Source organism: Helicoverpa zea, chromosome 7, assembly GCF_022581195.2.
Source record: "Helicoverpa zea isolate HzStark_Cry1AcR chromosome 7, ilHelZeax1.1, whole genome shotgun sequence".
Lineage (NCBI taxonomy): Eukaryota > Metazoa > Arthropoda > Insecta > Lepidoptera > Noctuidae > Helicoverpa > Helicoverpa zea.
The window spans coordinates 5,447,658-5,470,482 of record NC_061458.1 but is presented as its reverse complement, the minus strand read 5'-3'; the positions used below and the strand labels follow the sequence as shown (position 1 = coordinate 5,470,482).

Here is a 22,825-nt window from a genome sequence, read left to right as displayed (position 1 = left end):
TGCAATTGCTCGTTTACGATAACCATGTGCTACATTTCCCAGATCTCTTCTATTCAGATATCTAGATAACACTATCTATCACTATCTATCACAATATCGGCCGTGAACCTTTTCACTACTTTCATGTATTGCCTGATTACATGAGGCTAACTACACATGCACATATACAATGCTATTCAGGGTACAAACCACAGCGATTATGTTAAAAATACTGGAATTAAAAATATTTGGACTATATTTAAGAAACAGCGAATGAGTAAGCGTGAGTCGAACGTTAATTTAAGAGCCATTCTCCAGTTGCAATATCGTGATGGAGCTGGCGGGAGGTAGGATCAATGTTGCAATTTTAAAATCTAATGCATTATTAGTAAACGTAGTTCGAGCTGCGAATAAACACACCTCAAGGTTCTTGCGCTTATATTTATCTTGCCACAGAAGTAACAAAAAGGCTTTGATTACTGTTGGGATTGTATGAATTCTCATCATTTAGTTTTCAGTATACCAACATAGTTTTCGTCTGCTACCAAAGCGAAAGTATAAATACGGTACGTTGATCTTATTACTTAGAATCAAGATCAACATAAAGGGGACAAGTGCATTCGTAACCATTTCCTTCATTGTTCACATCGATAATCACTTATATAACGCAATATGTAACATAGATTAAAAATAATACGTATTAGTGAAGCCGTTTCGACAACATCCTTAATTCGCGGCGACGTCTGATGCGTAGCATAATAATTACTTCCATACGATTTCACACACGTTAGCATGTTAAAGGACGGTTTCATTGAAGATTTGCGGAAAATTCGTTCCTACGCAAACACTATTTTCTGAAATCTTTTGTTCTTATACACTAAACAAATAGAGAATTTTACAGATGTCTTTTAAAAGAACCATGACGAGTATCGTTTTGTAGATAAAAATTATGTAGACTATAGTAACTGAGCGCTACGCCGTAGTCAATATGGTGTTTTCCGTAGCTTTGTTTTCATCTGTATTGGCCACAATGACGTATGCATGCGAAAACCAAGACATTTATTAAATACAATGAAAAAAAAAACAATATCCACATGTTTGACTACTACACGCGTATACGGCGTAAGGATAAACTACGCACAACAGCCAGTAAAACTCACCTATTGCATGAGAGCATCTTTTGTTCAGCTTCTCGCATCTTTAATAATTTACCGGGGCCTATCAGAACAATTATAGAAAGTAAGAATTTTAAAAGGTCTCTCCATGATCTCCTAGTAGACAAAAGTTATTACTCTGTAAAAGAATTTCTGTCCGACAAATCTTTAGCGAAATATAGTCCCACCCAGTCGTGATGTGTTCAATGACCTGAATATTATGTTTACAATATAATCTTAAAAGTAACATTATAATTAGTAGATATTTCTAATAAAAGTTGTAATGTAATTTGACTGTATTAGTTTAATTTTATTCATAACAATCGAAATGAAATGAAATAATAATTTTGTATGTAATTTAATTTTGACATTGGTTGGTATTATTATTTATTTATTTATTCGTTAATGACATTTATTAGTGTATTTTAATTTGAAGTGTTGGGACTTTCATTTCTTTGGTATACCTATTCTGATTGAAATTATTAATAATAAAAACCATTGTTTTATTATTTGCATGCCCATTGCCGGCAAAACATGGAGAACTTATATTTTATTGTAACATCTATGTACTTACCACCCATGTTTGCAAAATAAATGATTTGATTTGATTTGATTTGAAAAACTATCCCGCTAAATATCAATTGATACTTGTATTTCCTAAAGGTTACTTACTAATGTGTCATCATTGAACAACTTTGATAAAGAATGTCCGAGGAATATTCGTGAATTTGAAAAATATGCAATGACATTTTAACAGGTCACCTCTACGCTAACATAATTGGTAATAATTATGTAATCTAAAAATAAAGTCGCGTGGTCTGTTGTGAACCTGACATTGTTGTTTAAAATGGTATCTCCGATCCTTGCTTAAACTACAAGACTCCTTAATAATATTTCAATCAATCAATCTGCAACAGTGGCTACATTAACTCTAAATAGTTTAAGAAAAATGTCCATGCATCGATCTAGCTTACGCTTTCCAAGAATGAAAAATCGAACCTACCTAAAAAAAAATAGTAAAATAAATTCATATTCAGCTCATTATTCACATTTTAAATTAATGACCTGTATCGGCGATTAATAAGCACCCATAAACAAAATTGTATACACTTGTATGACAGTATGACCGATCACTGATCAGTTCCTGGTACAAAATACATAATAAAAATAAATAAAGACACAGGTGATCATACCATATTCGACCTTAAGGTATCAATAGTACGTATTATAGGTACTTTCAATTATTTTCAGGAAGGCGACTGTGCGTAATAAATGAGTCTTATTTATTTATTTATTGTGACGCACGAATTAAACCTTGGTAAAGCAGTAAATCTACTTTTGTCCTTCCCCTATCCCATGTCACTTATGAACCCGGAACGGACGGTGACAATACCTGTTTATATTAACTTTATGAAATACCAAATATTCACATTAATTTTTTGTATTATTTAATCGTTTTAAATTACTTGAACTTGAGTGTTAAACGTTAGTTGAGACCTGCATTTCTGAAATATGTAATATAAGGTATGATAAATTAATTGTTAGTGCTTTTTGTTGTATATGATACAGTGGAGCACAGATAATTTTAATGTCGATTACTTTACCTTTGTAATAAAAACAATTTGATACAGGATTCGTAGGTTTGACAAATATTTTCTTTCCAAAGTCTGTTAAACCGTTTATTTATCGTCTTCAATGGAATACACAACCAATAATAGTTTAAAAGAAAACGCTCTATGTTTGCGCAGGTACAAAAGAATGTACTTAATGACGTTAACGTACAGTAATGAAGTTGAAACAATTCCAAGTATTTTCGCGCTTACGTGTAATGCCAATATGTAAACAGTATAATAACTAGGAAAACGATTATTAAAAGTTGCCTACTTTAACATGTTCTTAGTATTAATTGTACTTGCGCTTTTCTCAAAAAAGGAAATATTTAATTTGACGTCCGTTTCTAAATAATTAGCATGCCCAGTTACTGTTTACTTATTAAAGTTTATAATGATACCGTTGATTCTAAGCAGAGACCTTTAAGCACTCGTAAAAGATTCATCCTTTGTCGAACCTACGTTGTGTTTAAGCTCTTAGGATTATTTTACAAAAAATAAGGGACGAAAATCAAATGAAAGTCACTTTCTTAATAATATTAATAAGGAAAATATTGAACTGCAATGAAATATACAAAACAAAATTCACGATATCCGCGTTCAATGTAAATGACGAACAACATTGTCGCACGTAAAATTGCATGTGTTACTGGGTGCACATAACAATTAAAACACGATAGAAAGTGAGCGTTTCGAACACTCTTGCGCACCGATCGGTGCTGTTCTTAAAATAGACGTGAACACCAATTGACACGTACATTAGATTGATATATAGTTGTTACGTGGGCATTCATTATCACTGTTAATGGATAATTAAACTGCCCTCTTTTACGATTGTTACATCACTACGTTGGCACAATAAGCTCAGACGAAAAATCCCGACAGTAAGTATATCTCGATACTATGTTACAGCACAAGTGATTGATATGTTGTCAGAAATATATAAGCAGACCACTAAAAAAACAATCGTATTGCATAAAAAAAAAATTGAAAGCTGACGGCAGCAATAGAATTTTATTTTATTTTTTCACTTCTGTTAAAGACAAAAATGCCTTTTGCATTAATTATAAATCTTGTCGGGCAGCATCAATGGATACCACCAAGTATTCTCAAAGAACAAATAATGCATATCAAAACGCTAAAGAACTAAAGTATTTTACCAAATTGGTATGCAACTCAAGTAACACATAAAGAATTCCAGTCAAAATGCGTGGTAATGTAGATAAATAGTGGTCGTAATAAGATGCTAATAATTTGCTAACAAATTAGTATACGTTTCAAGGACTTTACGAAGGTTTGTTCAAATGACAATACAGAACACGTGGATGTGAACCAAATCATTTGTAAATTAAACAATGTCTCATTTACCTAATCCTATATATTTTTTTACTTATACACATATTGTACTCAATTAAATACTAATTGTTTGTGCAAAATGATGAATGGTAATCAGAAGGATCTTGACACTAATGGTATGAGATTGTGTCGGATAATTGTATTCCATTAATAAATTATTGATAGTAAATACATGAATACCGAGTCTTTGAGAACTACTATTTTAGAAGAATTGCATGTTTCAATGTTTCTATGTATTTTAGAAAATCCCACAAATCCCACAAATTTGACATTAAATGATGTGCCATAATCAGAGATTAGTATGATTGAAATGTAATCATTTCATCCAAAGCTAAAGCTCTTCTATACATACATAGGCATGCAAAAAACAAGTCTAGAAAAAGTAAATTATACAAGAGTCTTAAATAAACCAAATTAAAGGACTTGTGAACGCCAGTAAACTATCGCGTGTAAAAGACTTCAACGCGTCACTTGCGCGGGCGCACAGTGGCCGCAAATTATTAACTGTTTATATTTAAACATCCCATTATTAACTACAAAGTTTTATGTTTTTCACACCGCAAATAGTTAAAAAGATATTTTAAACAAACATTAATGACGCTACATGGTATTTCTCATCATCATCAAAAACCCAATGACGGCAGCACTAATCGTCAATACTGCTAGTCAATATTACATTTATCTCACCGAGGCATTGTCCATATTCTATGCTCATTTTTGACCTGGAGTCTTATTACAAGACCCTCATGGATCATGTACCATCTTTAAGAAAACGAACTCATGCAACCACCTTCACCTGGGTCGAAAAGGGTCAATATCATTTTCTATGACAGCACCAAGCTAAATTACTCCTACGCATGCGATGCTATTGCATAACATGACCGCAATCTGTCTAGACATTTTAAATGAAAACATATACTTTAAGCATCCTTTGTTCTGTTCAGGTAAGCCTCAGAGTACACTAGTACTAAATTTTACCTACAAGTATATCTAGGTGTAATGAAAACTTAAGCGAGAAAAACAGTTTCTGTTTATATGTATTTTTCATTTAAACAAATATTTTAATTGGATCAAGATAGTAAAAAATGTGACCTTATTACGTGAAAAATCGACAGTTTGATTGGACATTGGACACTATTCAAAAAGGCCTCGACGGTATGCGTGTTTGATTTGATACCAGGTATAATGGAGGTGTATGGTAGACCAAGGTCGTAACTGCACCCATTGGCAGGTAACGATCATAGAGTCTAATTAGCGTCCACCGGTCTGTGGCGAGAGGCACGTCGGTCGAAGACGCCCCGCCCCACTAGGTTATGAATCAAGGACGGATTTAACGGGAACAACTGGTTTCAAATCACTGTACGGTTGTAGGGCCCGTGGAACATTAAAATATTTTTCGTTTGTACCGTAAAGAGATTGTTCAAAGGAGGCAACGAATTATGATTGAAAGGGAAAGAAAATAATTGGCTCAAACACAAATGTAAGATAAAAGAACTTTAAGGCTATTGAGAATAATACTTAGTCAATTTTACGACTACTTTTATACGTAAAAATTACGATGTAGAAAAATGTTTTGGCATAAAAAGGTATGGCTAAACCTTCAATTGAAGTCATTAGAACTACACACACAATGAGTACGAGTAATTTTAAATACCATTAAAATCAGTTAAATTCGTTCCGGTAAGTGTTAGCATCTTATATAAACAATAGCATTTTGTGAAGAATCGATACAAGACTGCGAATTTTAAATGGAAGCCATTAAATATCAGCAGATTAAGCAACACTATCTAATAGTAGGTAGTACCGAAACAAAATAATTATAAACATTAGCTCAAAGCGCTGTACCACATTATTATCTGAATTTACTAACGTAATTCTTGCACTAATATTTAAAAAATATGATACCTACAAGTTTACGTCATAATAATTAATTAGTGTAAAAAAGATCACAAAATGTAAGCTAGAATCCTTAGTAACTAAGCAGTTGATAAGTGTATTTTTAGACATACATTTTAAATACGAGCTTCTAGCAAGTCTGAAATAGTAAGTGTATACACGTATGCAACATATTGCCAATGTTTTTTTTCATCTAATGTACTAAAAATAGACGCCCTTGCTAAATATTGCAATGCATGTTACTCGTGTCTTAGTGAAGATTCAGTCTCTCAAAAAATGCTGTTTTCATCTGCTTTGACACTGAAGGCGTGTATAAGTGGGATTTATCGAACTGTGATTCGAAGAACAACATTAAATCTCAACTTAGAATTTACTGCTTATCGATTTGATAGCATACTTGTAATCTTATTGCCTTTCCAAGATACAATTGCTAAGCAAATATAAAAGCTATTTTTGGATTTTCATATTTACAAGACCACGTAACCTGACAAATGTTTTAAAGTTATAAAGACATGACTTGTTATTTTCTCAAGTTTTATCCAACAGCTTATCGTACAGGAAATAAAGACATTTCGACAAAAAACCCTGACTTCGTCTGAAGAATGCCGTGGAGTCACGATATGAAGATTATAGACATTCGGACGTAATTGCTTGTGCTCACAGGTTGCATTCGAAGCCGGCCCACGCTACAAGGACGTGGCTACACCTACAATATGATGTTCCGCTCAATTATATTCCATCTACCAAACTAAATTACAAAGGAATTATGAAAAGTCTGTTGCGTTCCTATTTTAATTTGGACTGTAATTACATATTCTCTTAAGTCTTTGTATTGCTTTTTTTACTTGATACTCGGCTGTAAACTCGTAATGAAATTTTGAAAGAAGGTGATAACGTAAGTAAAGGTACAGATAAACAAATAAGACCTTGTAATGTTAAAAGTCGTGAAGGGTTTTTATAAAACGCACAATCACAATATCCTTGATTAACTTGTTCCACGTAAATTTTGATCATATGATACCGACAGTTCTTGTTTTGTAAAAATAAATCAGTTAAATTACACTTTATTTTTAGCACTAAAACGTGTTTTTTTTGTTTAATGAATCAACATTCAGTTGCTTAAACTAAAACAGTGCTGTGTACGCTTTGCTGGTTCCTATTAAGTTTCTCCTCTTCACTAAGTAGAGTTTGGCATTGGTTGTACGATTTCACGGATCCATCGGAAATATCACGGATGCAAATTATAAAACACTTCCAATTTTTCAATACCGATCAATTATTTTAAACTATTCATTCACAAAATATTGTAGGCTTAATATCTGCTGCATTTTTATTGCTCTGAAATACCCAACAATCTTGTTAGTGAACGAAAATGAATCACTTTATAGTGCGTAATTTCTTGTTAGAGAATTGCTTGCTATTAGTCACAAGATAGTTCATGTTCATTAATTAACTAGGTTACCAATTAATATTGTTGTACTCGTACGATTTTGAGTAGTACTTAAGAAAAACTCAATAGAAGTTGGTTTAACCACGTTTACATTACCTAGATGTTAATGTTTCTGAATTACCTATGTTAAATGCGACAGCGACAACTGGGACAAGAAAGACTTACTCAATAGAAGTAACTTAAATACTAGTATACGAAACATGCCTCTCTTATCAAATAACGACGTCACGTGCGCAAGCTACGGCAATTAATATTGCTTCCAGAGACAACGTTGATGAGTTCATTGTTTGCAAGTGGCGACCGAAACGCGATTGCTCAATCCAACCAGCCTAAGCATGCAATGTTTGCAAGGACATTGAATTACCGGCGACCACTTCTGCAAACACCGCAGAACATTTAACAGTTACAGAGCTATTTACACACAGAAACATTTACTAAACAGTTTTTGTCATTTAAATAATACATATTAATTCACACCTTACATTAAGGCCAACCCAACGATCAAACTTCTTTAGTAGCTTTAATCGTTACAGAAATAATCGAATAACATATTCACAAGGCCGTGGTCATTGCATGTCACAATCCTAGCCCACGTTTGCAAAGGTCTTTCAAAAAACTGCGCAACAAGTTTTTAAATTTTGAGACGACCGCAGTTAAAATTTGGGCCTTATTGCGAAAAGAAAAATGGGCTTTTAATTTGCTCTGCATTGTATAATTGACTGGCATCAACGAAGTGTTCTCGTCTTGGCCGTGATCCTCGAAAGGCTCAACGCAGGTGTAAGTTACAGACTCGGTTCGCCAATTGTCGATATTATGGTATAATGTTGCATTCGGCAAGGGCAATGCAGGAGCTATTAATCGCACAAGTTATATGTTTCTTAAGAAATAAATCTTGGGAGGCAAAGAAACTAAATAGTATGTACATAGGCTAGAGAGACCAACACTGTATTCGTGATTATTAACTTAAACAGTTCATGTAAAGATTTGCAGATATGAAATCTGTTTGAAAATTCAGCCGATGACTGCAAGCATTCCAGCCGGCTTTCTATGCCCTTTTGTATTGTCATCACGTAATTTAGGATTGAAGTAAATGTTGTAAGTCGAAAATAACATATGCTACATCGTATGTATTGCCGCAAACTCTTATACAATGATGTCGACTGAACAAATAGTTGTGTGTTCCGCATTTCTACTGAGCTTCATTTACGCCGAGGTTACGTACAGTGCGATTCAGTCGACCGATTCATCTACCTAATACTTAAACGATTGTGGGTGTAAACAAAAACCAAAAGCGAAATTTAGAGGTCAGCAAATTTAAAGCTGGTAGCAACCCCTGAGTCCAATCTATATCCTTCTACTTTTCTACGCCAGACAAAAGTTAGAGGCACGCAACATCAAAGAAATAGCGTCCAATGATGATGTCTCGCGACAAACGAGGTCAATGCTCGCCAAATGGACTAGAATAAAAATAAGAAAGGCTATAGCACTCCTTCGACAGGTTACTTACCCAGTTTTCGCGCTATTAAAAATTCAACGAATCGTCACACAACTTTCACTCACCGTGAGGCAGTGCATGCGACTATATAGAGATTATCAACATAGGTAAAGCTAAAAATACGCTTACATACGTCAGCAGACGCTATAATTTCTTAATACCGATTTCGGATATGATAATTCGTAATTAAAATTACGCTTAACTAATACGATCGCGTTTTGGACAATTGTCTACGCAAATTAAGTTATGGTATGGATAAAGAAATCGGCCAGTAATTCAATTGCAATTGAAGGAGTAAATGAAATATTAATGCGAATAATAATTGTTGCTTAGAAAGTTCTATACGAGTCGTCGAGATTGGACATTGCATGCTCGCACGCTGCGCGAGAAAGCACGACGGCGCGCGTTGCCAACTCTAACATGTACTGTAGATATATTTTGATGTGGTGTTAGGGCCTTGACGTTGCTATGCCAAGGACAAGTGTGGGACAAGCTCCTTCACCAAGAACAGAGCAAATAGGCAGCAGCCACGCCGGAAAAAATACTAGAACTAGAACGGCTCATTTAATACGACTGTGGAACCTACTATTCATAATTAGGTCAGGGTCATTTGTTTAAACCCGATTAGCATTGACCGGTAAGAATGATTGATAACGGCGCACCTACAACTTGATTTCCCCATACCTATTGAGAGTTCTTAATGAACGAAATACATTAACCGTACCTATATATTATAGTAGTGGTAAGAATGATGGTTAATACCATTTATAATTTCATAAATTGTGTAAGTTCAAACAGAGGTTTGCTTTGTTTGATGAAAGTAAAAGTCTCCAATATCTTTGCTTACGGTGAAAATCATCGGACAAACCCAACAAACCTGTGCGGCGCGCGAAGCGACCCACTGCTTACCGACTCACGAAGATTTCACTTTTAACATTTCCAATGATTGACCCTACTTCGCCACATACATTAACCTCTAAAGTAAATATTTTTAGGACGATTTCTAATTACAACTTATGTCAGAATTTTTGTACTACATATTTGATTAGATCAGCTGACAAAGAGAGGTTAGATATTGCTGTCATGCTGTTATGTAAAAAGGACTAACAATGTTGAATAACATGACAAAAAACAAATGTTCAAAATTTTTAACAAAATATTTACTCCAGTTATTTAGGAATACATATCATATAATTAGACTAATAACATCAAAACTAAAATTTGATTGTCTGACCTGACATGTCTTTCCAAATATTCGCAATGGAGATGGTCCAGGAGGTTTGAGTTTCACAAATACAGTTTGCTTTCGAACTTTATGTCCGAATTGACACAATAACTTATCTTGAACACGAGCACAGAGCCTACTCGAACTTAAACACGCCATAGCTACAACTGCAACGAAACGCTTGAGGATATGAACTGCATAACACACACAGCATACAGGCATTCGCCATTTCCCCCCCACTTTTAGACAGCTGATTGTCAAACTCCATGATACACTATGTTGCCAATAACAAAATAAAAAAAGTATCATCATCATCATCATCATCAGCCTATCGCAGTCCACTGCTGGACATAGGCCTCTCCAAGTGCACGCCACTGAGATCTATTATAAAAAAGTATAAATTACACTATTTCCACTTATAGAGGTCAGTGACTATTTCACAATCCAGACAGTTGGTTTTTCATTTAATGATGCAATATAATAAGGTGACAAATAAACTCCAATGAAGAGGTAAAATATCAAATGTTAAATTAGGTAAAAAGTGATGTTAACATAAATACAGAGAGTTGAAAAAAAAATGGCCTGGTCAACTTCCAACTTCTATTACCAAGAATTAAATTCTTTGATACTATGATGATATGAGCTGACAATATATTATTTTCTTTCATGTTACTTATCAATTATTTTGGACCTTTTTGCTTGAATCCTGGCAGGTTTTTTCTGTAAATTTTTGAACATTTGTAACCCCAGAGATGTCACAAAAAAAGACTGTCAGTGTCAACTTGATGTTCTGATTCTAATTTCTATATAACCTCAACATTTATAAACCATTCAACATTGAGTTGAGCTTTTTCTTCTCTTCCTGACTTGTCTTCGTGTTTTTGCAGATATTATTCTTGATTTATTGTAAAAACACAATGATTCCACGCCTAACTCATGTTATGCAACTGGTGAAAAATGTGGAAAGGAATTTATTTCATATGTTTGGTTATCCACCTAAAGGTACAGAAACATTAAAAATAAAATGTATTATAAATTCTATATTCTTACAACTTATTGTATAGTAAAATCTTTTTATTAAATCGTAGTTTTATGGCATACCCAAATTGATAATTTGAAATTTGCAAAAAGTACTAAGGTATATCTTTCTTATCTGACTACTGTTATGATGTTCTAGAGCTGGCGTTAGCTTACGTCCATGAGAAGAAACCAATCACATCCCCAAAAAAGTTCTCAATTAAGGACATAGTTGGAGATGGGTTGCTTCTGGCTGTACCCAAGTTCCGAAGAACTATTGAAAAGAAGTTAAAGAGAAAATTTGGTTCACCTCAATATGTATGGAAAATGCTTGTTCCCAAAAATAATATCAAAGTTTGTCAAAACTGTGGACATCATCATGAAAAAGGAAGATTATGTGGTAATTTTTGTTATATGCTCAGCTTAATAACATTTAAAAAATAAAGTCTTCCGAGTTTCAACAGGAAAACTGAGGATGATGAACTGAAGAGCTAAAATGTACCCATCTTGTAAATTTATGACACTCAATCTTAATCTAGTAACAGAATTGAGTTGAGATATAAAAACTTAATTTTTGACTACAGTCATTTCTAACTCTGGAACCCATTTTCATTTGTGTCAATACGAGTTTGTAGTTTTTCAAAATATAATATGTATTTCTATTTCCCTCTATTGCCATATAACGATGACTTCCCTAGTAGTCACTTTGCTGCTATCACCCAATTCCGTAACACTACTAAACCAATGTTTGTGGTATGATTTCAGAACACTGCTACACAAAAGTTAAGAAAGAGACAGAAGAAATTCAGGCTAAAATTCAGGAGAAGCTTGGTATCAATCCAATTGAGAATGATGTTGTGGTTTTGTATAAAGGGGAAACTCTTCCTGATGAGGTAAGAAATTATCTTATTAAAAATGAATATTGAGATCAATTCAAAACTGGGAAAAATCTTACAATAGTTTTTATTTTAATGTTTGGTAAAAATTTGTCATATATAAATTGTAACGTATTATTATGATGTTTGTATTTAATAATTGTATCGTGTAACGATTGTTGGTGAACCAAATAAATAAAATAAAAATAAAATAATGTCATTGAATTACGTGGCCTATGTGTGGCTGAAACTGAATTTTCATGATTTTGTTACAGCCCAAAGAGTTCTGGAAAGGCAAAAGAATTATTGAGATGAAAAAGGAACGGCCACAATGGTTCAGCAAGAATCTTCTCCAGAAAACAACACAAAAGCCTTCCAAATCAACTGAAATTAAACCTACAGACTTAGCTTAAAATAAATCAAGAACAGTAGTAATAAAGTAGTTGTATTAAGAGCTATCAATTTGATAAATAAAACATAAATTACAAATATAAAATCAATTTCACTCTTCTTGTTTAAATGTTTTACATCTGGTTTCTGTGCTTCTTTATATAAAGGGAGGCAGTTACTATATTACATTTTTAAATGAAAATTATCTGCCTCCAACTGGCCATAAGACAGCTACACAGTACCTGTAAACTTCTGATATTCTAACTTATGAAACATTGAGACCTTCTTACTACCTTGTTGCTATTATAATTCCCTACAAATAGTGATAGTACTAGAGATGCAAATATTTAACAGTTTGAATTTTCTGTAAATAAAAAACTTGTAGCCTTTCCACTAATATTGAAAGATCAAAAAACAGGTTCCTTGTGACTGGAGTACAGTAGATACTTCCTAGAGACAGGTAAAACTGCAGCGGAAAGCTCATGTATGAGGACTTGTAATTTCTTAAAGCTCAAATGTATGGAATGTTGTGATCAAAAAAGTTTGTATTGATTTGGAGATTGTTATCTTAATCAGCATGCTTTGTTGTGTTATGGACCTATCCCGTTCAAGAGCTCACTAATCATGAATGTACAACAGTTCTTGAACTTAGGTCTTAATACTTACAAATTATACATAAAATCATATTGTAACTTTAACCTCATCCAAGTGCAATGCATCATCATATATGGTGCACACCACTTATTTACTAAATAAACATATTCAGATTATTATACTGTACTGGAATCAGGGTTTCGATCAGAGATTAACAGCCCAAAGTCACAGTTAATAAAAATGACACATTAAACATAAAAATAATTAAATAATATTATCAAAAGAATTAGGAACATGATCAAAATTATCAGTAATGGAGTCAGGTTCAGTTTCACCTAAGAAATGGTTTTCAACATGAGCCTGAAATTGAGCAAACTCAACATCTTTTTGGAATGTTTGTCCACACATAGGACACATTTTATCACTAGGTTCATCTTTATTGTCCTTCTCATTTTCTTCTATTATACTCTTTTTAAACGCTGATGTATTCAATTCACTAAAATTATTATTATATGTACTGGAATCTGCTGGTGTTGCCCAATTAGCTAAGCTGTCACTTGTTTCTATTTCTTTGTGTTCTGTTGTAACTTTTGCATTATTTGCAATACATGTAGGACATTTGTAGCCATCTGAAATCATAATAAAATATAATTTTATCATAATCCTTAGTGTGTCAAGCAGGAGTGAAACTATGTTTACGAATCACTTCCTCCTCCTCCGAGCCTTTTTCCCAATCATGTTGGGGTCGGCTTCCAGTCTAAACGTTTACGAATCACTTACCTCTCATTATAGTTTCAACTCTTGCAATGATCAATTTTAAGTCAGATTCCTGTTGCACTAGTTCCTTTTTTAAATTCTGTAATTTTTCTGTTTGAGTGTGAATTTCTTTCAAAGAGTCTGTAGCTGGGTCTTCAATGTATGTAAAGCCAATGGAATCAACATTCAAAAGTTCATCGTCCATATCTTGAAGCTGTGCCATCTGTTCATACTGTTCAACTAACTGTGACTTCTCTTGAATGTAGCTGTTTATTAGTTTTAAAGATATTTCCTCCAGACTTGACTCAGAATACTTTTCTTGGTAATTTGCACTGCCCTTTGGAGTACTGTGAATGTAAGTATTAGTACGTACTAAAGGTTGTTTGTCTTTGTTGGAACCCTTATCACGTCCTTTTATAGTAGATATTTTGTTCCATAAGTTTTTGTTCTCACACTGAACCATAAAAACATGATGCATAAGTTTTGATTTCTGTTTATTGAGCTCCGCAATTTTTTGGTGCAGTATAAGTTTCTCATCCTCCTTCAGTGGACTGTAAGGCGTACACTCGGTCGATTTCACCACATCAAGTTTTAATCTCATATTGTCGGATTCTAATGAGTTTATTCTTCTTTGAAGCAAAAGACATCGATCTCTCATAGCGTGAAGAGCCAATTCATGAACGCTAATATTATTACAATCTCCTTTTAAAGTGGTTTGGAAAGTAGAATCATTGTTAAAACTGACTATTGACGACGAATCCATTATCTAGCAGTAGTAGTAATACCAATTCTATCAATCAATCAATTGAATGTAGCTATGAATAAAAAGAAAATTACCGTACTACAATAACAGACTAATTCATCTAAATAGATTAGGAAAGATCACAAAAACATCGTGAAAAAACGAATAAAATAAAGCCATGCAGTTTGACATGACGTATTTATTTTATTTGACACTTATGAAAGAAATGACAGTGACGTTTTGAATATTTGAGATTGAGAGAGAAAAGAAGTGGATTCCATTCTCTATGGTGAATGCTTCCATTGTTAGCGGGAAATTCAAATATAAAAGTTAGTTAACATCAGATGATGTGATCCATTCGTGTAAATAATGCACCTCAAAGTAATTGATGTCTTTGATTAATTTTGTAAGTACAAGTAGAAGCCGGGAACCTTAAGCCGGCAGTCTTTTAATACGTTCACGGTGCATATATTTTTTTCATACTTCTGTAATGTACGGATTTGGAATTATAATTACTTCTGTAAATGTATGTCGGTTGTATATATGTTTCATGTGTGGTCATAATTATCTTTTTTTTTTCGTTCTTTTATATTTATAAATACCATCGGTTTTATAAAAATAGTGTCAAACGAAACCAATCAAAACGAGTCGCATTCATGAAAGTCCTGTATAATCTGTATCGCTTATTTTCCATCCATAGTCTATGGTTCACTTCCCTACGTCAAGCAAGCAATACAGTCATCAAAATAATTAAATTCAATAATTCTGTACAGTACGTGCGATGTGTATCCGTCTCTAAAATCATTGTTTGTTATATTCTAAAAGTTGAAACTTACTTATTAAGTAGTTGTTGTGCATTTAATTTCGCAGTTGGATTGTTTTTATTTTGATCATCTCTTCTTGCTTGAGTCTAAATCAAAACAGGGTCAGTACTGAAGGGATATATGGATATTATGGCGATGATGCAGCCAATTCATTGAGTAACTTGCATCGTGTAGTTTTTGTGAAACAGTGAATCATACTCAGAGCTGTCTTTCAACTAACGGATTGGTTAAGTAAGTAAATAGTCTTAGCACCTTTGTTTGCTTCCACTTTCCACTATTGATGTCAATGACAACTTTGATTCGCAATAACTTCGTCTAATTGCGAATTTAACCAGCGCTTGAAATCAAAATAAGGCATGCATCATTTATAATCAAAGATTTATTGTAAACACAAAAGTTTTTATTATATTTGTCTATAAGTCTTGGCAGCTTCCAAGTGACAATATAATTCTTATTCATCGCGAATTTTCCGTACAAGAAATTGCCTACATAATAATAGTCATAAATTGAAAGCACAACTACATTATGCCTTTGTTTAGTGTAGAAATTATATAAAAACTTATAATTATAATAAGAGTTATGGAAAAATAAAACTATCATTTTATTGTTGACAAACTTTGATAAGGTTTTTAAGGGAATGTATATTTTTCTCCTACTCTTAGAGCACTTTTTATGTCCTACTTTATTATTTAGCTTTGTGCCTGTACAATACTTGGTAACAGAAAAAAATATAGGTACTTTACTGCATCTAGGTCATCAATATAAATATTTTGTTTTATTCATTCCGTAATAATGTGAAGATAAGATTATCTATATTTTTCTCATTAATGTAATATATACACACAATGCACAATGAAAGCAGATAATGTATGTGTATTACGAAAGTTATAAAAGCATAACAAAGGCTCATTAATGAACTGACTAATAGTAATTTCCAATTTCCGGAACTAGAAAATTGTGCTTCTTTGAAATGGAGTAGCAGTAGTTAAAACGGTTGAATTTAGATATGTTTGTAATCTATACTTTCTCTATTGATGACCCAGTTTTAGCTTTGGTTGCCTACTTTCGCAATTTCTCAATTTCAATTTTATACCTCATAATGGTTTTTGAGTAAATGATATTGCTTTAACTTTTGGAAGTTTAGAAAATTACTGGTTCTTTAATCTGTTGCTGTAAATCATAACTACCATGTAATTATAATTACCAAATTCAGTTTCAATTTGGTTTTGTATTTAACAGAAAGTAAACAATCTTGATAGGACTTTTACACAAATACATAATTTAAGAGATATACTACTTTTATGTTTACATTGATATTTAGTACCATTTTATTTTTAAGTAAAAAACAACAAATCAAATGGTCTATCTTTAGTTAAATGCCCAACCAAATGTAGTATCTGGTAAATGTGTCGGACCCGCTCGACAAACGCGCCCCTATTCTCGGCCTATTAATCAGTCTCTTAGATAACACCCTAAACAGGCACTTAAGCTCGGTATTCACCTAGTATGCATACAGGGACCACGATCACGCCTCGTTGTTGCGGCTCGCGCGAAGTTTTCGCGTCCATCAGACTCTCGAAAATAGAATATTTTTATGCCTTAAAATCCTATCTATCCCAAACAACTCTCAGGCGTGAGCTTGATGATGCGTGATGGTGCAGGATAGCTAACAATCAGGGTTTATTACAAATTCAAACTTAGACACGAGTCACGCACGACTGCCCTTATTTCTTGAGCATTGCTTCTATTGTAATTACAAGGAGAATAGGATGGTATTTAATTATCATGCAAAAAAAAAAATCGTGAGACGCGCGTATGTACGGTGACTGCGCGAGCTCAAAGCAAACCCGAACAGCTTTACGACTTTCCATAATAGTGTTAAACTTGGTTCATTACATAAGTAATATACTTATAAAAATAATAAAACGCCGCACAGGGACGATATCACAGGACGCAGGAACGCTACCGTTCGACTTGACGTAAATAAGTTGAAATTACCAACTTCGTGGCTGTGTTGATACAAAATGTACGTACATAAACAGATACGCAATAAAGATAAGAGAGAACCACAGCTTTATTTTTGAAAAGGGGAAAATTCAAAAATATTTTTTAAACATTAAAGTGCTGATTACAAAGAGAAACATTTTTCAAAATAAAATTAATAATGACTGAATGAGTAACTATACCTCTCTATGTAATAGTTTTGCACATGTATTGTGGTATTTTTGTAACATAACATTATGACATGACCAATATTCGTATTACATATTGGCAAAGTCCACATGTGCTAGGCACGTTTTCAACTAATGTTTATTTTAGTTACATGGTAAGTTCTTGCCATTAGTATGTTATGCCCAAATTAGATAATACTGTTCTCATACAGAATTTTTTCATACAGAAATTAAAGATTTGAAGTGGGCTCTGTGCCTATCATCAGAATGAACTTCTAAACAATAATAAAATGGATGTTCAGCAACTCTGGTATGCCTCTTGTGCAAATTCCTGGAATGGTTAACATTACCTAGTGAGAACAGCATATTTATCTTTTGTTTATCACCAGTGACTCATTATACTGTTTACATGTTCAGAATTTTATCTTAATCACCGTGTTATTACGAAATGAGTTCTGGACATTCGTCTTAACAATATGACAGATTGATAGATTGTAGATTTCTATTTTTTTCATCTTAATAAAGATGACAACGGATCAAGCTTAGCTACCATTCAATCACGACCTTGGAATATTGGCCACACACACTATTAGGATGTCGCAAAATACTTTTTACACTGGGTTTTAAGCTTTCATAATAAAAAAATATAGATTTAGCTATGAGACTGATTTCCTTATGATGATACATTATCATCACGTCCGGAATGAAAACGAGTGATACGGATGCGTGCGCGTCGCACCCAGATCTCTTGCTTGGATAATAGTTTCTTGTCTGTGGCGCAAGTCACGAGCATATCTTGTTAAAAATTTTGTTCTATTTCATCCGCAAAAGGTTTATTCAATAATTCCGCAAGAATTTTTGAATTATTACAAATAGAAGTGTTTAAGCGTTCCCACCATTGTCCAGATAGTAGGTAATTATCTAGATACTTAGTGAAATATCAATATAGATAAGATTTAGTCATAACGTAGTGTTTAATCACTTTAAACTTCTCCATTATCATCGTAAAGTCGTAGGCGTTCGCTACTACGGTTTATCGCTCCACTTTCGCTCCTTGCACCACATGTCTGCATATTTGCACAAGCCCACACGTTGGTGTGGTGACCTGTTTTACTCATGACATGATGGGCTCAATTGTTTTAGTCTTCAACATCGCTGACTCTTGTTTTGACAATATTCGCAATATTACTAGGTATATTCAAGCTCATGTTTCTGTAAAATAAGCAATATGCGTTGTCTGACCTACTTGTGTAAATTATGTGTATCGTTATAACGCGACTCGCTCAATACTAAAATCTTCGTGTACTTATCATAGATTTGCGTAGCCTACTGTACGCAGAAGCTGAGTCTGCCATTCATAATCAACGCCAATTATGTAGTTACTTGCATGAATAACACTTATTGTCCCACTTTTTGTATCGTTTCTGAACTTTTAACGCGTTTAATTGAATTACTTTATTAAACTTTATAAATAGGGGAATAACCATAATATAAAAGAACTATAGTCATGCTGTATTATACCTACTTACGCTTGCTATCACTTGTCACTTATAATTGGTACATTGTTGTTCACACTTGCTGTGGTTCATTGTCTGGGGTAAGTTTCCTGCAATTATTAAATATTTAATTGATTGTATAAATTGAAGTGTTTATTTAGAACATCATTAATTTCAACCAGTAAGATAGATAAGTTAGATTTCCATACTGTAAAATAAACACTAACAGCATTCATTCACCTCCAAAAAATCCCCCACCCAGTCGACTGGCCCTATTATGCCTAATTCACTCGCCGACTAAACTACTGGCCTATCGAAGCGTATTTTTGTCAAACCATCTATTTTTGCTAAATTGACCTCCCTGAATATGCACAGCGACACTCTCATACTGACCTATTTTAATTTTCTCTCTAGAAATAAATTGAAACGCAAAAATGTATGCATCAGCTGCGAACTTTGCCCAAGAGACAATTATTGTCGCGGATGAAATCAGCACTAACGGTCGGGAGAGTCAGCACTTTAGGGCTATTGGAGTTATCACTTTCACGATATCACTATCAGCAGAAGTATTGCCTACCTAACAGTTAAGGGTTATTGGTAGTTAGGGTATCAGCTTATAATACCTATTTAGTTTGGTACTGCCTAGAATCTTGATCTTCAAGAAGAACTTCTGGGATCCTAACAATTCCATCATTAATATTTTCGCTTACAAATGACTCGCTAACTAGGTTGCGTGTTAATGTAACAAGTCTAGCAATTAATGATAGTTACATTTCTTCGATTCCGGTACTGTTCGAGATGTTAACCAAGTCATGTTTCATAGTCGCCTTTGAATCATCAGTAGCAATCGATACAGGTGTTGTTATGACTGCTGGTGTGAGTTATGACTGTTCTTTAGTAGGATTTTCTAGTTTACTGTTTTTTTTTTTAAATAGAATCTTCCCGTCAAACCTCATAATAGCACTGGAAGTCACTATTTAAGGTAATCTGTGGTAGTACCTATCTGCTACTACAGATCCAGGTTATCTAGATCTTATAGGTTAATTAATAGTCATCAGGCTGTTAAAAAAAATACATTTTTATTTCAGTACAAATTCTATCGGGAAATATTTCAGAAGCCTGTGCTAGATTGTTTTATACTCTGTCTTTTTAACGTACCTAGCTTACATTAGTATTTCTTTGGAAGCCACAACCTACCTCAGGTCGACCCTTGAACACATACTGTTCATTAGTCACAAGTTTTATCTCATTGTTTTGAAACGCGTCGGTATAATATATGTCATATTGTTTGCACATTTTAATAAACTGTTATGCTTTGCACCAACTTATTTACCAGAAAGTTCACCAGTTAACCAAAATTATTGCAACTTCTAAATGTGTAAAACACTCCATGATTCTTTGCAGCGCTGTGGTTCGTATGTAATTAAAAGCCTAAACATATATGTATTTACTTACATAGGTACTCGGGATTTCTATGTTCTCATTCTGGTAATGTGGATATGTTCCATAACCGCAATAATGTAGATATAACGGTTATACTTGTAAGAGAAGTCAATCTCTTACAAGTATTGTGTTACTAAACCAATATTCTGTAGTAGAATGTATTGCGGTCAGCATAGCCGTTTGCAGCTTTTCTATACAGACCTACGTATCTCTGCCTATATAAATATTCTACGTCCTTATAAGAATTACAATCTCGGAAGGAATATAAAGATTCCAGTCATAATAGTTAAACTTCTTTAATTGTTTTGCCAGACAATACGTTTGGAATTTTTAGCCATGCAATTGGTTTTGCTGTGCATAAACATCGTTAAATGTCTGCAATTGTGAAACTATTATTTATTTTTACATAGAACAGAATGCAGTCTAACTGGATTGTGTAGTTGCAACAACATAATCTATTTTCTATGTACTATTTTTAGACGAGGCAAGTTACTCATCCAGTGCAGAGCTAAAGCTTTTCTTGTCTTCTGTAAACATGAACTCGCATACATGTCCACGATTCCACAAACCTGAGTAAAAGATAAAGTGATTCATCGTTTTCAATGTTTTGAAATAAAATTAATTATACGTAAACAATATTCATATTTGCATTTGCAATAAGTGGCATGTATTGAAATTACATATTGTCATTTTTGCTTGACGCTTTATTGATACGAGAATCTTCAATAGGGCAAACTCAATTCTTATTCAAATCATTGTTTCGCTTACTTGCATTCCTCTTTAACAAAACTACTCATCATGTCCCGAGCCTTTTCCCTGCTATGTTGGGGTCGGATTCCAGTCTAACCAGATGCAGCTGACTACCAGTGTTTTACAAGAAGCGATTGCCTATACTATCTGACCTCTTCTACCCAATTACCCAACAAAAAAACCATAAGCCCGTCATTAATAAACATAGAGTAAAGTTAATCCAAGTTTAAACCGATAAAAATGAATGGTTATTCCTTATGGCTGATTTACATTGAGTCAGTAACTGACGTCAGTCCACTGACAAGTCAGTGCTGACCCGGCACTGCCATCGTGTAAATTGATTTGAAGTCAGTACAGTACTACTGACGAAACACTGACACTACACTGACTTCGTGTAAATAGCACGCGTCAGTTTTCGGCGCCTACACTGACGTCAGTTACTGACTCAATGTAAATCAGCCTTTATTCTTAGGAGATTATTCTCAGGTGTAATCTTAATCCCTGTTTATTTAAAAGTGTTTAGTCTACTGAGCCTTAGTAATCGAAATAAACAAACCAACAGATGGCCTTTCTACGCTGTCAATCTATGTTTTTATTATGATTCGTAAACACAGCACATTCGTGAGTGTTATCAACGATTCGTATCCTGTCTCGTAATAAATATATTGATGAGCTGACAAGCTGACGTCTCGTTGTCTGCAGAGCGTCCCCACGACAATTTTACTGGTTACTGGTTAACCAATCTCTTGGCTTATTGCCTGAAATAAAAATCTTCTGGGTTGATATGACTCAGTACCCACCAATAAATTGTTAACTCTACAAGTTCACATTTTTATGAATAAAAATATAAAATATGCATGAACGATTCTCCTTTATCTGAATTTAAAACAATGGGTAGGTTAATCTCGTATTGAAAACTTTTAATTCTTATGTGAATAGTATGTAACTGTATTTTCAGGTAACATTCAGAAGCAACATTTCGCAATAGTCATAGAAAAAGTGCAGCGGAATCAAGTTTGAATGCCTATTGTGACGTAAACACGCCCAAACAATAGATTTGTTATGGAGATACGGCGTTTAATTGCGTGAACCGAAGTCGAGATGTGGTCGGTGCTTAGCGTGTTGTTTGCTCTCGTGACCATTACCTATGCGCTTCTGGAAGGCCCCAATGTCTGCACCAGACAAGAGGCGTAAGTATTGTTTATTTGTTTATAGTGGTTCATTATAAAGCCCATGAAAATTTGTTGATACATCGATTAGTTTTCATTTTATGCCTAGGCGAACACCTAGTTTTTCAGCTTTGAATAGATTGTGCTTTGTAATAATTGTATTATGCAGCTTAGCTTAACTTATAAGTGAAACTTCATCCACCTTTCAACATTAAATTCACTAGTTTATTTTATTATACATTTGTCCTTCCTGTACCGGTGAATTATTGTAATTCCGGCTCGTACGAGTTTGATTTCCAATTTCCGTTTTCCTACAAATTGGCGTTTTTATCAAACAATCGGTATAACAGTGTTTTATTGTTAACAATTGAGCAATTCATTATAATGCCAGTTAATTACCCTTGTTAGTGTTATCGTAGGCCAAACAAGGAGG

General features: G+C 33.8%; 4 protein-coding genes across 4 annotated transcripts in view; 2 read left to right on the top strand and 2 right to left on the bottom strand.

Moving 5' to 3' along the window:
- LOC124631636 (all trans-polyprenyl-diphosphate synthase PDSS1) overlaps positions 1 to 10,416 on the bottom strand; it is a 42,934-nt gene extending 32,518 nt beyond the window's left edge. The window contains exon 1 of the mRNA XM_047166128.1: positions 10,175 to 10,416. Within this exon, the coding sequence (XP_047022084.1) occupies positions 10,175 to 10,387 (213 nt within the window). The 5' untranslated portion in view covers positions 10,388 to 10,416. The remainder of the gene's footprint in view (positions 1 to 10,174) is intronic.
- A 548-nt stretch (positions 10,417 to 10,964) lies between these two features.
- LOC124631638 (39S ribosomal protein L32, mitochondrial) lies at positions 10,965 to 12,545 on the top strand. Its single transcript, XM_047166131.1, has 4 exons — positions 10,965 to 11,167; positions 11,343 to 11,582; positions 11,948 to 12,075; positions 12,333 to 12,545. The coding sequence occupies exons 1-4, from the start codon at positions 11,083 to 11,085 to the stop codon at positions 12,468 to 12,470; spliced, it is 591 nt and encodes a 196-aa protein (XP_047022087.1). The 5' UTR covers positions 10,965 to 11,082; the 3' UTR covers positions 12,471 to 12,545.
- LOC124631637 (protein spindle-F) lies at positions 12,487 to 14,750 on the bottom strand. Its single transcript, XM_047166129.1, has 2 exons — positions 13,822 to 14,750; positions 12,487 to 13,670 (listed from the first exon to the last, which is right to left on the bottom strand). Exons 1-2 carry the CDS (start codon positions 14,558 to 14,560, stop codon positions 13,306 to 13,308), a joined length of 1,104 nt encoding a protein of 367 aa, XP_047022085.1. The 5' UTR covers positions 14,561 to 14,750; the 3' UTR covers positions 12,487 to 13,305.
- Positions 14,751 to 15,246: 496 nt separating this feature from the next.
- LOC124631695 (protein draper) overlaps positions 15,247 to 22,825 on the top strand; it is a 30,104-nt gene continuing 22,525 nt past the window's right edge. Inside the window, exons 1-2 of the mRNA XM_047166243.1 lie at positions 15,247 to 15,594; positions 22,182 to 22,413. Of these exons, the coding sequence (XP_047022199.1) occupies positions 22,325 to 22,413 (89 nt within the window). The 5' untranslated portion in view covers positions 15,247 to 15,594; positions 22,182 to 22,324. The remainder of the gene's footprint in view (positions 15,595 to 22,181; positions 22,414 to 22,825) is intronic.

What these genes read in the sequence shown, in the direction of transcription:
- LOC124631638 (XM_047166131.1), top strand. Translation starts at nt 11,083, where the DNA reads ATGATTCCACGCCTAACTCATGTTATGCAACTGGTGAAAAATGTGGAA. An exon ending in TGAAAAAGGAAGATTATGTG is followed by an intron (nt 11,583 to 11,947) that starts GTAATTTTTGTT and finishes GTATGATTTCAG; the next exon opens with AACACTGCTACACAAAAGTT. An exon ending in GGGAAACTCTTCCTGATGAG is followed by an intron (nt 12,076 to 12,332) that starts GTAAGAAATTAT and finishes ATTTTGTTACAG; the next exon opens with CCCAAAGAGTTCTGGAAAGG.
- LOC124631637 (XM_047166129.1), bottom strand. Translation starts at nt 14,560, where the DNA reads ATGGATTCGTCGTCAATAGTCAGTTTTAACAATGATTCTACTTTCCAA. An exon ending in AGTTGAAACTATAATGAGAG is followed by an intron (nt 13,671 to 13,821) that starts GTAAGTGATTCG and finishes TTATGATTTCAG; the next exon opens with ATGGCTACAAATGTCCTACA.